The 13074-nt window shown below is 38.8% G+C and overlaps 2 protein-coding genes across 8 annotated transcripts in view; both read right to left on the reverse strand.

Moving 5' to 3' along the window:
- The window catches only part of LOC6558325, an 87611-nt gene extending 80704 nt beyond the window's left edge, over positions 1–6907 (reverse strand). For 3 of the 6 annotated variants that reach the window (XM_043215694.1, XM_043215693.1, XM_043215688.1), the window contains exons 1-7: positions 6801–6907; positions 6020–6213; positions 5806–5924; positions 1669–1870; positions 1112–1258; positions 522–814; positions 44–429 (exon numbers count right to left, since the gene is read on the reverse strand). In XM_043215694.1, the coding sequence (XP_043071629.1) occupies positions 44–429; positions 522–814; positions 1112–1258; positions 1669–1870; positions 5806–5924; positions 6020–6213; positions 6801–6907 (1448 nt within the window). Of the gene's footprint in view, positions 1–43; positions 430–521; positions 815–1111; positions 1259–1668; positions 1871–4499; positions 4524–5805; positions 5925–6019; positions 6214–6800 lie in introns of all 6 variants that reach the window. The other 3 variants (XM_043215689.1, XM_043215692.1, XM_043215691.1) reach the window with 3 other exon arrangements.
- Positions 6908–7037: 130 nt separating this feature from the next.
- Positions 7038–10134, reverse strand: LOC6558061. Of its 2 annotated transcripts, none has more exons than XM_032743487.2 (2): positions 9972–10134; positions 7038–7136 (listed from the first exon to the last, which is right to left on the reverse strand). In XM_032743487.2, exons 1-2 carry the CDS (start codon positions 10035–10037, stop codon positions 7038–7040), a joined length of 165 nt encoding a protein of 54 aa, XP_032599378.1. In that variant the 5' UTR covers positions 10038–10134. The 2 variants fall into 2 exon arrangements, with proteins under 2 accessions (XP_032599378.1, XP_043071630.1); XM_043215695.1 differs by having other exon boundaries at positions 7038–7139.
- Positions 10135–13074: the final 2940 nt, after the last annotated feature.

Consider the following 13074-nt stretch of genomic DNA (forward strand, 5'->3'; position numbering starts at 1 on the left):
ATGATTATATTTACGCAGCGTAAACAACACAACAACGACCCACCTCGAACCGGAGAAGCGAGACGACTGACTGCCACTGCCGCTGCTGCGACCCATAGTATTGTTGTTCATGACGTGATGGCCACCACCGCCTAGACCGCCACCACCACCACCAGCCATGCCCATGGTCATGGCGTTCATGCCCATGCCATGCTGATGCATGTGCTGCGGCCCCAACGTTTGTGCGGCATTCGCATTATAATAGTTGTAGCGTCGTCGGCCCATCTCCGGCGATGTGACGGGGCTCTCGGTGCTGGGCATAGGTTTTAGCATGCGCTTCAGTGTGCTTGTATCGACATTCATATCCTCGGTGCTCTTGGTCTTGCGTCGTGTATTGTTGTTGATTACGTTGTGCTGGTGGTGCATATCGTGCGAGTGTGCCTCGCGTGTCTAATTGGGAATAACACACAGAGACAGCAAGAGAGACAGAGGGAGAGTGATGGTTAGAAGAGTCAGACATGTTATCTGTTGCCGTTACTCACCATGTCATCATTGTTGAAATCCTTGCTGCGTGTACCGGTCGACTTAGTGGAGGTGCCGACGCTCTGGTGCAGTCCGCCACCCACCTGTGTGCCCTCGCTCTTAGATAGATCCATGTCCATTTGACAGGGGCCGGCATCACCGTCGTTACCCACCTGTGAACCCACGTGATTCTGTGTGCACATATCCGAGCCGCTGCCCACGCCAGTCACAATAACGCCGGGCGTATTAGTATTGACACCAGCATTGGCCACCATGCCCCCCTCTTGCCCCTTGAGCTGACGTTGTAGGGTATCTGCGAATAAGCAATTATAAATGATATTATTATTATGTCAAAAGTGGAAAAGAAAACTGACAACAGTTCAGCTTTAATTGTCAGCCCAATACTGAAATGGATTTCATAAAGTTGAGTGACCCTTGCGAAATTTTAAATTGTTTGAAGTGATCAATAATCCATATCAATCGAGTTATTAAGTTAAGGTTGGTGTTAAGAAGATTTTATGTTTATTTTAATCATCTTTAAATATTCAGTTTTTAAATTTTCAATTCAATCGTTTTCGAATTTTTGCACAGATCTGGGATTCAAACTTACCGCCTCCTTGGACAACATTTGGGCCACCACTGGCGACATTGTCATATAGTGAGGTGCTGCTCACGGCGCTTACAACCTTGCCCTGCTGCTGGCCATCGACATCGGTGATTCTGTGTGAGCCGACATTACGCGGCAAGGTGGATGAACCTGCAATGAGTATGGCGATGAGATTTGATGGGGGATGCGGTGGACTTGGCGTCTAACTGCTAAGTTTGCGTTTAACTGTTTCATTTTGGGTATATACGACTGGGTACATTGTAATACAAGTATATATGAAGAGACAATGGCTAAGCGTAAATCAAAACAAAAAACAAAACAAATCCCTTTACATATCAAAACAAAAACAGGGAAAGACGTCAACGCGTTAACTTTAAGTTAAGCCCGAAACGTAAAGCAAAAGAAGGTCGACAACAAAAAAAAACAAAAAAAAAACAGAAGGTTTTACTCGATTAACTAATTGACTTAACCGATTTGCTTATAGAGTTTGAGATTTGGTTGAGTTTTGCTTTGGCTTGGTTTGGTTTTTGTTTGGATTTTTGTTTGGTTTGTTCTCTCACCTCTAACACGTGGATCGGTTCTCAGGCGCGCATACTGCTCGGCGGACATGCAGGTGCATTGGGGCTCTTGGCGCGCGACCCGCGACGGCGACGCGGGTGTGCTGAGCGGCTTTCGCTTGGCCTTGACCTTGCCCTTGCCCGGCGGATCCAATTTCAGGGAGTAGCTCGACGAGGCCTTTCGTGAAAATTTGAAAGAAGGCGACTGTAAAACGTCGCACTATCATTAGGTTAGTTGATTGGGATTACAAGGTTCTGTGTGTGCGGTTTCTGCTTTCTCTGCTACTTTCCAAAAATTCTTCTCTCTCTTACTTTTTCTATCTAAAATCTATAAGATCTTTGGATCTATAGATATGGGCTCAAGTCGTGTGCGACTTGGCGAAAAATTGTATTGCTGTATTGCTTAGTGTGTGGTTTATTTTTTTTTAGATCTTAAGAGAACTACTAGAAGAGTGCATATAGTTTATATAGTAGTAGTAGTAGTGGTACAACTAGACGATGTGCTGAAGCCTTGAGTCTTATAATACAAACATATATATTAGTTAAGATAGAGATAGATAGTTAATAGTGTGAAGTAGACAAACATACACATACAGGTTAGTATTTAGATTTTAGTTAAGTTTATGAAGCCTTAAGAGTGCATTCGTTTTAAGTGGCGTGTTTCTTTTTTATTCCAAATCTCCCAGCTCGGTAAGCATAAATTGACGCTAGGCGCATTTAGTTATAAGTATTTCGTAATTTCTAGAACAACATTTGAACTGGCAACTTAGTCTAACAAACAACACTTAGTAATATTGTGAACTTTAGCTTAATTTTGATTAACTTGCTGCGAAAATTTTAATTATTGTGAACATGTGCGTATTGCTTGGTTTTGTTCATTATTTTTTTGGTTTTTATTTTTGTTTTTTTGGTTTTAAAAACCTTAAAATTATGCTCCAAGAATATATGTATATATATTTGATATTTTCTTTGGCAATGGTTAACTTATTCGTTGGCCTTTATCGGTCTTTGGCACTGCTGCCGTTAACTGTTTGTCTCGCCCCACTCTTCTGGCTACACTCTTCTCTGTTTTTGTTTTCCTAGCGCTGCTATTCTGAATTTTGCATTGTTGTTTTTTGAAAGTTGTTTCGATATTTTTGATTAATTGCGTATTTAAACCGCCCACTTGGCTGGGGATCAGGTTGGGGCTGGGTCGTTCTTTGGGGATTTAGGGCTCATCGGAAACGGTTTGCAGTGGATAGGTAACGGTATTGTAGTAGAGGATACGTGCGATTGTTTTAAAGCGTTTGGCGTTTTTCTTTTGCATTTTGATTGTACGTTTTTCGCAAATTTCATGTTATACAATTATCATTCAATAATAAGAATTTAACAAAATTTGCATTTGTTTTTCATTCATTAGTTTTTTTGCAAATCGATTTTGTTTTTTTTTTTTTGTTAGTTTTTTTTAGTATTTTTAAGTTTGGTTTTTGTTGGCGCACGTTTCAAATGCAAACGAATCGAGTTGAAAATATATATTTATACATACATAAATATATAGTTGTTAAATAAAATTTATGTTAGATAATAAAAGCATTTCGGGTGGGACAGAGTTTTATAGATAGAGACAGATTTGTAAGTGTACATTTAGAAATGTATTCAAAATTGTTATTTGTTGTTGTTGTTGTAGTTGTAGTTGTTGTTGTTTTCGTTTTTGTTGCGTGTATAGTTTTGTTGTTATTTTTTCGTTCGTTTTTTTTGGTAGGTAGTTTTTTTGTTAACAAATTTTTGTTCGTTACATTTCGAATTTAAGTACGAAATTTATTCATAAGTTTCAAATGAAATGCATCAAAAATGAAATATTTGAAAACGAATTTAGGTATTTTTATATAGGTATTTATATATATTTATTGATTTGTTTGATTGTTTTATATATATATATTTATTTTTTGGAGTGTTTCGAGAATGATTTTGAAAATGATTAGAAGAGAGAAAAAGAAATGAAAGAATATATAATATAAATACATTTAACAAATTTTAGTGGGTGTGCGGATAACAGTGTGTGTGTGTGTGACGTCATTGTATATGTGTGTTGAATATGTATGCATGTAAGTAGTAGTTGTTGGTACCTTTGGAACTTGAATACACACACAACAAAAGTAAATATCTTTGCACATTTATGAGTTTTACACATTAACATTTACAAAATGAATACAGCTCGCAAGTTTTCGATTTGGCTGGTAAATATATATATATCTGGTATATAGTAAATATACATATAGAACTGTCATGGTATGCGTGTGCTGATAGATAGCGAGTTATGTGATAATTGGGTTTGGAAAACTTGTGATACAAATACACAGAGCGTTTAGGTGGGTTGACGACAGGAGGAGGGAGGAACAGATAGACACACATAAATGAATAGCTTACAAAAACTGTTACGATTAAGGAGACTGTCATCTGTGCATGTACATGTGTGTGTGTGTGCGTGTGTGTGTATGTTTGTGAAAGTATGTACGTTTGTTAGTAAGTTGCAATGTATGGTAGATCTTACACATGCCCGACAAAGGGAGCACTACTTGAATGGGTTTTCAACACAGAGAGATATAAATACGTAAAGAGTGGTTTGTATATATATACATATATATATATATATGTGTATATTTATGTATATATATACGATTCAGCTTATCAGTTTATCTTTGCTCTGCAGTAATATTAAAAAAGAGTTGTTAAAACAGTTAGTAGTAGTAGTAGTAGTTGTAGTTGTATTAGTTCTATTTAGCAGCAGTATTGTTTCAAGTAGTTGAGTTAAGTTCTGTGTTGTGACAAATAAACAAATATGAAGCGATACTAACGTATTTTTTTACAATGTAAGATACCTGCAACAAATGAGGCGCAAAGTAAGAAAAGAAAACGAAACAATTATTAGATACTAATCCAGACAGTTTATGTTGACTAAATGCTATAAATATGTTCTGGGCAGTGTATGTGTAGTAAGTACAAGTTATTGGAAATTTGTCAGAAATTGAGTTCGCTAGACGTTAGATTTTTTATACAGAACATTGCAAAAAGTTAGTAAAATAAATACAAATATTTTCGTATGCAAGCTGAATAGTATTTAGACATTTATTTAGCTGTCAGTTCTGTCTGATCTTTTTCTCTTTCCTGCTAACTTTGTCTCAATTGCTCACAATTTCAACTAATTTGTGTATAAATATTTTCATTGTATTTTTATGTTTGTTAATCAACGTGTAAAAGCGGTTTTTCTAAAGCTTATAAATGATATATATATCACTACAATATGTATTACTTTACTTTTGCCAAATTGTTCGAATGGTATACAAAACGAGTAGAAAACACAATCTCAATACAAAACTTAGGTATAATTTCAAGTACGATGCCAAATTGTTTTAAATTTATTGTTATTTCAAATATTTGTCAGAGTATGTTGTCAACTAATGAACGAGAATATATATAAATTTATATATATATAATTGTATAAGTACATTAACAGTAATTAGCAGCAGCAGTTTTACAGAGCGTTGTTTTGTTACTGTCTTTCTGTGTGTTGTCTCTGTGTGTGGGTGACAGTGACTGCGACTGTGACTGTGACGGTGACGGCGACGGTGACTGTGACTGTGCTACTGACTGTGACTAATGGCATGGCATGGCATGGATTGAAGCTAAAGCGTACTTGAATGATTGCACACTTCTTAGCGATTTGAGTTTCGATTGCTTTATGCTAGATGCACATACATATTATGTATTTATTTGTCTAGTGAACTGAAAAGGTTAAGAAACTTTGGCCAGCAACATCATTAAACATTCATCACGGTCGGTCATCATCACAGCATCATCATCAACTTGTATAGTTTGCATTTGTGGCAGCTGTTGTTGGATTTAGTTTTTTGGCCAGTTCCTGTACACAACTTGCAACATTCTGGTTGCATGCAACATAGAACTGCCCAAATGTTATTGTTATTGTTAGTAGACTGTGTGTGTGTGTGAGTGTATGTGTGGGTGTGTTTGTATCTAAAGTGTTTGTGTGGTTTGGCTGAGGTGGTTTTTTTTTGGTGGTTGAGGTATCAGTTGAGGTGGTTGCTTGTCGTCGTCGCGTTGTTTTTGCAATGCAATGCAACAGAACTGTAAGAGAATACTTACACAGCATTCTCGGAACTGTTTGGCATCGATGGGCGACGTGAAATTTAGGCCCCAAGTATCGTTAGTCATGGGATCCTTCCAGTAAACAAAACATTCCGATGCCTGTCCAATGCGTGTGCCTGTAATTATCACACACACACACACACACACAATATTCAATTAGCAAAGGTAAACATAGAGATTGAGAGAGAGAGGGGGAGTTGGTCTAACTCACCTGGCTGCACAAGTCGCACGTCGAGTATCTTGTCCACCTGACTGTTGTAAGCGGTTATGTGAAAGATGCACTCGGGCGAGTCCTGAATGCATGTGATGTTGACAGGAACCAAATCTTCGGACACTTGTTGCCACTTGACGGTGCCGGCGCCGCTGGCCGATACGTGGAAGACCTCAGCCCACAACCTGAACGAACTAGCGTTTGGTTAATAAAACGGTTTGTTGACATATTTATTATTGCAAAAGTTGTTTGGTTGTTGTTGATTGGTTGGTTGGTTAGTTGGTTGGTTGGTTGTTTCATCCAATTGAAATTTTGTTCAAATTTGTTGAGGAGATTCAATTGAAAGTAAAATCAAACAAAGGAAGCGCAGTTTTTATTTTTGTTGTTGTTGTTCGTAGTTGTAGTCGTTTTAGAGGAAGGAAAAGTTGTAGCAGGTGGCATATTTGTTGTTGTTATTGTTGGGTTTGTTGTTGTGGCCGCACAACAAAGTGTGGTTTTGTAGTTTGTGTTGTTGTTGGATTATTGGAAGTGATGGCAAAAGTCGAAAGTTTTTCATTTGTTTTTTGTTTTTTTTTGGTTTTACATATTGAGTTTTTGATGAAAGAAAGAAAAACCAGAAGAAGAACACAATTAGTGAATTACAAAAAGTTATCGAAAGAGCGAATTCAATTGTTGATTGTTGTTAATTGTTATTGTTCCATATTCACAGCCAGTCAGAGAACATATGTACAAATGTGTCAACTACAAGGCTACGCGGGCTGCTGCTGCTGCCACAACTCACCTTAATAGATGACCATCCCGACGACGCGAGCTCTGCCAGGGTGAATCCTCATAGCGATAAGCCTTGCGCATAAGTGGCGCACACGAACAGCTCAGTTTGTTGCCCATGGCGCAGTTAGCACAGCCAGCAGCAGCTCCTGATTGGACAGATAATCAGTGAATCAGTGATTGATATGTAATACATATTTATAACTATATTTATAGGTGATATTTTACCTTTACCAGAGGCACCCCGATGTCACCACATGCCGCTCACGTCCGCCTGCGAGAGCGCCTGGCCGCGATTTAGCGACTGCGACCGTTGATTATGCCGATGGTTGTGGTAGCGACTGCCGCGCTGCTGTTAGAGGGAGAGAGAAAGAGGGAGAGATAGTAAGGATCGGGAATAATCAGTCAATAATGTCGTAAAGCTCTGAGTATCATATTAGAAATACCAGCTTGGAGTAAGAGATTATGCAGTTAACTCTTTTCTATTTGTTCGATTTTCTTTTAGATCAAAATGATCCGTCTTTTCAAAAATTCTTTATTCAAAATGCTTCGAGCGAAACAACAATATAAATAAATCTACACTTCCCAATTCACTGCAGTTGTCAGATACTTGTTAAGAATCAGAGATTATCGGAATAACTCACTTTTTAAACCTTATTCAGATCACTTCAGATATCTTTGACCTCATTAACATTAATTTACATAAGTCAAATGTGTAAATTTCTAAGATAAGGTTTTGGACAATCAGAATTAAATTTTAACAATACTTCTGATCAATAATAGATCATAGCTGTCACAGATGGGTTTTAAGTTACCCAGCCTAAGGTGACACACATAAATTTCTCTTACAGCTCATTTATTACTAGTGTAAAGTTTAATGTAGATATCTGAATGAAAAGACACATCATATGCCACACAAAACAGCTAACAAATGTGGTTTTTATTGAAATACCAAGATTTGATGCATAAATCAAACAGCGAATTTGAACTTGAGCAGTTGTGCGCTATTAGGCAACAGTTTGTGCCACACACACAAATATTTAATCTGCCGCTCTGTGATTAACCGATGAAACAACCCACGCCGGCTGCCGCAGTTGGGGCTATTATCACCAACACGTTGCCGTTTGAGAGGTGCGAACGAAGCGAGTTCAACGCTATTGCTGGCCAAAATGCAGTCTCTCTGCCGGTTAACGCGCTACCCACCCACCCCTCACCGCCCCTATTGTCGTAAACAGATGCGACGCAACGCAACACTGGCGTGTAGGTGTCAACAACACAAAGCCGAATCAACAACAAGAAAACACCTTAAAGATTTCTAGCGGAAAATAATGCTTTGAAGTTTTGCCTTGATTTAGATGCTTATGATTTGATCTGATCGCTGGGTTTTATGTTCTTTGACACACTGCAGCACACACAGCCACAAACACGCGCACATGTTGCACATTGCTGTATCTCTTTTATGTACATATACATATATATATATATATGAATTTTAATTTTAAATTCTTCTCGTACACCTTAAACATACATTTATAGACACATATGTATATATATTTATTTATATTTATATTTATATAGTTTAGTTTTCTTGGCTGTCTGCAGCCTTTTGCTGACTGGCCCATATGTTGAACACATTAGTTTGTTTGTCTAGCCTTATAAGCTATGTGTATGAAAATACTAATTATCTATTTTTGTTTACAGCAATTTACCGTTACGAGACAAACAGACACACAGACACCTGTTTACTGCGCTGTGTTTGAGCGAATGTCTCAACAAATATTTGGAAAATGCGAATAGAGCATTTGAAATTCACGCCACAAAGTCAAACAAACAACTAAATACTTCAAGCCAAAATCGAGGGAAAAATCAAAGCGCATTTTCATTCATATATTCATGCGCTCTGCACCTCTCTCTCTTTCTCTCTCTCTCTCCCTCTCCCTCTCCCTCTCTGTGTTCATCTCGCTCACTTGCTCAATAAATTAAGCAGCTCTCCGCATCAACTGTAAATCTTATGCAGCTGCCTCATTGTCTGTAACCGATCTCAAGAGCTGCTGGCTCGCCCACACAGCGTTCAAGAGCCGGAGAGAGATCTCCCTCTGTATCTCTCTCTCTCTCTGTCTCGCTCTGGCAACAGCTATGTAGACGGCAGTGGATGCCACAGCGGTGCCGGCTAGTGGTTTTTGTGGCAAAGCTGTTTGCACGTGTTTTTTGTTTTTCTTTTTTCTTCTGCTTGTTGAAATTTATTTTTAAAATCAATCAAATAGCGCTCAGACGCTCAATCCCAATTGTCGCACAAAGTACTCATCAAAATGCAATAGGGAACGAAGGTGGCGACAGTTCTGGCGAATTTTTTGGGTCACAGTCGACACAGAGTACCCCCCATCCCCTACCAATGACAAATTGAGTTTGGCGATGCCAGAGTGCAATTGACAAGTTGATGGAGAGAAAGATGACCAACGATTGATTATTATAAAGCACACTTTGCAAAGGGGTTATATATGTTAAAGAAGAAGAATCTTTGGTAATTGTTCAAAAGATTCAAGAGAATCCACATTTATAATTCATTTCTATTCTCTTAGAGATAGCCAAGCACAGTTCTACATTGATAATGATAAACTGGTACTCTGTCTCTGTTTATGAGCAATCAGGATTGTATATTCTCGATAAGATTAGAGATCTTGCCTTCTGTAAGAGCAGATGAGTTTAGATGACCTGATATTTACAAAATGCTCAGATATAAGAAGTAATGATGATTAGTAGATAAATGAAACTGAGTTAAAAGAAAACAGTCTACAAAAATCATAGATTTGAATTCGTTTTGATGCTAGAACAATCGAAGGAAATTTTAATATACAAGCCTATTTCGTTTTTTCGAGCAGCGAACTTTAAACTACAAGTTTCCTTAGATTGCTCTAAAAGATTGTATCAAAACTAAAACATGTACGCAAGACATAAGACCAATTTAAAGGAAATTCTGATAAGCTGGATAAGAGTTTCCAAAATAAATCCAAGTTCAAGTTCTAAACACAGTTCAAAGTGTAAATGAGAAAGTGTTTTTCATTTGCATCCATTAGCCAAGTACACAGAGAGAAATATGTTCATATTTTTTTGGATAGTTATGTTTGAAAGCTGTTATTAGATTATTAAATATATGTATATATTTATGTATATTTTGTATACACACCTCCACATGACCCCAGCCATCGGCGTTCATTTTAACGGCCGCCTCGACACTTTCCTTGGCACCCATTGCGTGTTTTTTAGTTGTTTACTTTTTCGCTATTTGCGGTGCGTAATTGTTAGTTTCTTTTTGTTATTGTTGATTGTAGTTCCAGTTGCAGTTACAGTCAGAGTTACAGTTACAGCTATATGGTTACATTTACAGTTACAGTTACAGCAGTAGTTTGTTTATCGTGCGAATATTGCTTGGGTGGCTCTCGACTCCTCGCCAGAAGAATGCGAAGTGGGAGCTGAAGTAGGTGGAGTCGAAGTAGGAGAAGCACCAGCAGCAGCTGTCAGATGTTATTTATTTTGGTGCTGCGGCTGGAGACTTGTTCTTTTTTTTTTTGGTTTTTTGGGCCAGGCACCCCAGAGATGTGTGAGCCAGAGAAGTGCCGTGTCTAAAGCCCAGGACCTAGTGGCGTCTGCGTCTGAGCGTGGATTGATAAATATTGAGCGAATTGACGTTGACGTCGCTGCTGCTGTCGCACACACACACACGCACACTCCTCTCTCTCTCTCTCTCTCTCTCTCTCTCTCTATCTCTCTGTTGTAATTTCACTCGCTCGCTCTCTTTCTGTGTCGCTCTTTACGTCAGTGGGCGATTCGGATGCTGTTTGTTGAAAGCGACTTTCAATCAGTGTTTCGTCAAGTTGAAAGTGTCGTGTCCGTTGAAAGCGCAGTTAAATAATAGAAGAGGCAGAATGTTCTGCCCGTGTGGCGAGTCTCCTTTTATCCTTTATATATCCTATATGCTATATGATTGTTGTATGTATTATTAATGCAGTCTGGAAATCGGTTGACTCTGCTGCCTGCTCACAATGTCACTAGAAAATTTCACTTTTTGGTGCTTTTGATTTTGATTGTTTTTTTTTCTTGTATTTTTTGTCCTTTGCGGTGTTTAACGGTGCGTATGATTAATTTATGCTTGCAGTTTTCTTTCTCTCTTAAGTATTTTTCTTAGCGGTGCCTGTTTTTGGTTATATTTAAGTTAATCGTTGACTAATTATGCTTTCGATTTGGCAACGCCTTTGCCTATTGCAAAAACGCACGCAAAAAATACTGTTTTTTCTTCTTCTTCTTCGTCTCTTCCTTCGCTGCTTAATTTTCCAATTCCTTGTGCTCGCTTTTGAACTTTATGTGCAATTTTCGCCGTGTTTTTGAGTATTTAATGGTGCTGTTAGTGTGTTAATTTCGTAATTTTTTTATAAATATATTTTTTATTTATGATGCGGATTTTTATTCACTGTGGCAGTAGCAGCAGCAGCAGATGACGAGGACATGTCGTCGCGCTGTATATGTATTTATGAGTGTGTGTGTGTAGAGCAGCATCCTGGCCTGCCAAAATACCTACAGAACTTGACGAAACGAAATGTTTTCACTTGACGAAGCACGCACGCACACAACAAGCACATACACAGAGAGAGAGAGAGAGCGAGCAGGAGTCACTGAGAGCAGCAGCAGCAGCCGCAGCAGCAGCAGCGAACTAAGCAGCAGAGAGCAAAAGCAGCGCAGATGAGCTTCGAATTACAGCGACAGCCGAAAATTGCCTGCGCTGTTGTTGCTGCTGTTGTTGTCGTGTTGGTGTTGTACAACTTATATATTTTAATTTCGATTTCTTTCTTGCTTTTTTGTCGCTCGCTTGTTCGTCGTTATCCTTTATTTTGTATGCCTCCGCTCTCCACCTCATGCACACATACACATGCATACATATATATACATATACATACATATACATATATATATATATATATATATATATATATATACATATATATGTGAATGTGTATGTGTGCATGTACTTGGCTTATAGAGGTATGTGCAGTCGCTGCTCTCCTCCCCCTCCCCAACCCCCTGGCTTGTGTGTGTCTGTCGCCGATCTGTGCTCGTGTGCGTGTGGCTAAAAAGTTGCATAAATCACCACACCTTAATTTACTTTTTAAATGTCGATATTAGTACACGTTCCAACCACAAAGCCTTAAGCACCTTTTTCTAAGCCGTCTAAAATATTCCTTTCTGCTATGCCTAAAAGCACGCTACACTTTTTTCACACGCTTTGCTTTCGCTGCTGTTGTTGATTTTTCGCTTACTTTTCTAGTCAATTTTTTTTATTTAAGCATGTGTGTGTCTGTGGCTGTTTTGTAAGTGTGTGTGTGTGTGCGTGTGTATGTCTGATGTGTGTTGTTTGTGTTTGTGTGTTGGTGTATTTATTATTTATATATATGTAGAGATATTTTAAGTGTTAAAAGCGTTTTGTGAATTGCTTCTGGAAGCAGCACCGGGGAGCCAAGCAGCGCGAGCCACACAACCGTCGACTTCGAATTTCGCTTTGACTTTGCCGAGCAGAGGCGCAAGCGAAAAGCATCCGCAGCTTCAGCTGGCAGAGGGATCTCTGCTCGAGCAGCGGCGACGCGTCGCTGTCCACGTCAGCATCGCTGCAACTGTTGGAATGTGTGCCATATATTTACTTTTTTTTTGGGGTGGCTGCTGCTGTCGCTGCTTTTGACTATGGGCTTTTGTTGTTTTAGTGTCTGTGTGTATGTGTATGTGTGTGTGTGGATGCTGCTGCTATTTCTGCTTCTGCTTCTTCTTCTGCTGTTCTGTTCTTCTGTTTCTGTTTCGTGTTTGAACGCATTTTGTTACATTTATTTTACATGTCGCGTGGTGTTGTTGTTGCTGCTGTTTTTGTTGTTGTTGTTATTCTTGTTGCTGTTAGGACGTCAAATGAAAGTTTTTGCCATTCTGTTTCGTTTTAATGTCTCCCCGATGCATGTGTGTGCGTGTGTTTGTGTGTGTGAGCATGCACGTTTGTGTGCGTTAATGTAATATTAATGTTATAATTTGCTAGGCGTGCGAGGCTCTCAACCCGCTCACATGCACAAATGCCTGCATGTGTGTGTCCGTATGTCTCCATGTGTACATATATATGAACACATACACACACACACACACATACGTGCCAAGTTTTGTTTTTTTTTGCATTAGCAGTGGGCTCATAAATAATGCAGAGTGTTGCCAGGTGAATTGTGACTTAGTCAATGGTTGGTGGGGGGAGGGGTTGGATGTGC

This window comes from Drosophila grimshawi, unplaced genomic scaffold, assembly GCF_018153295.1.
Source record: "Drosophila grimshawi isolate 15287-2541.00 unplaced genomic scaffold, ASM1815329v1 contig_44, whole genome shotgun sequence".
In the NCBI taxonomy this organism is placed as follows: domain Eukaryota; kingdom Metazoa; phylum Arthropoda; class Insecta; order Diptera; family Drosophilidae; genus Drosophila; species Drosophila grimshawi.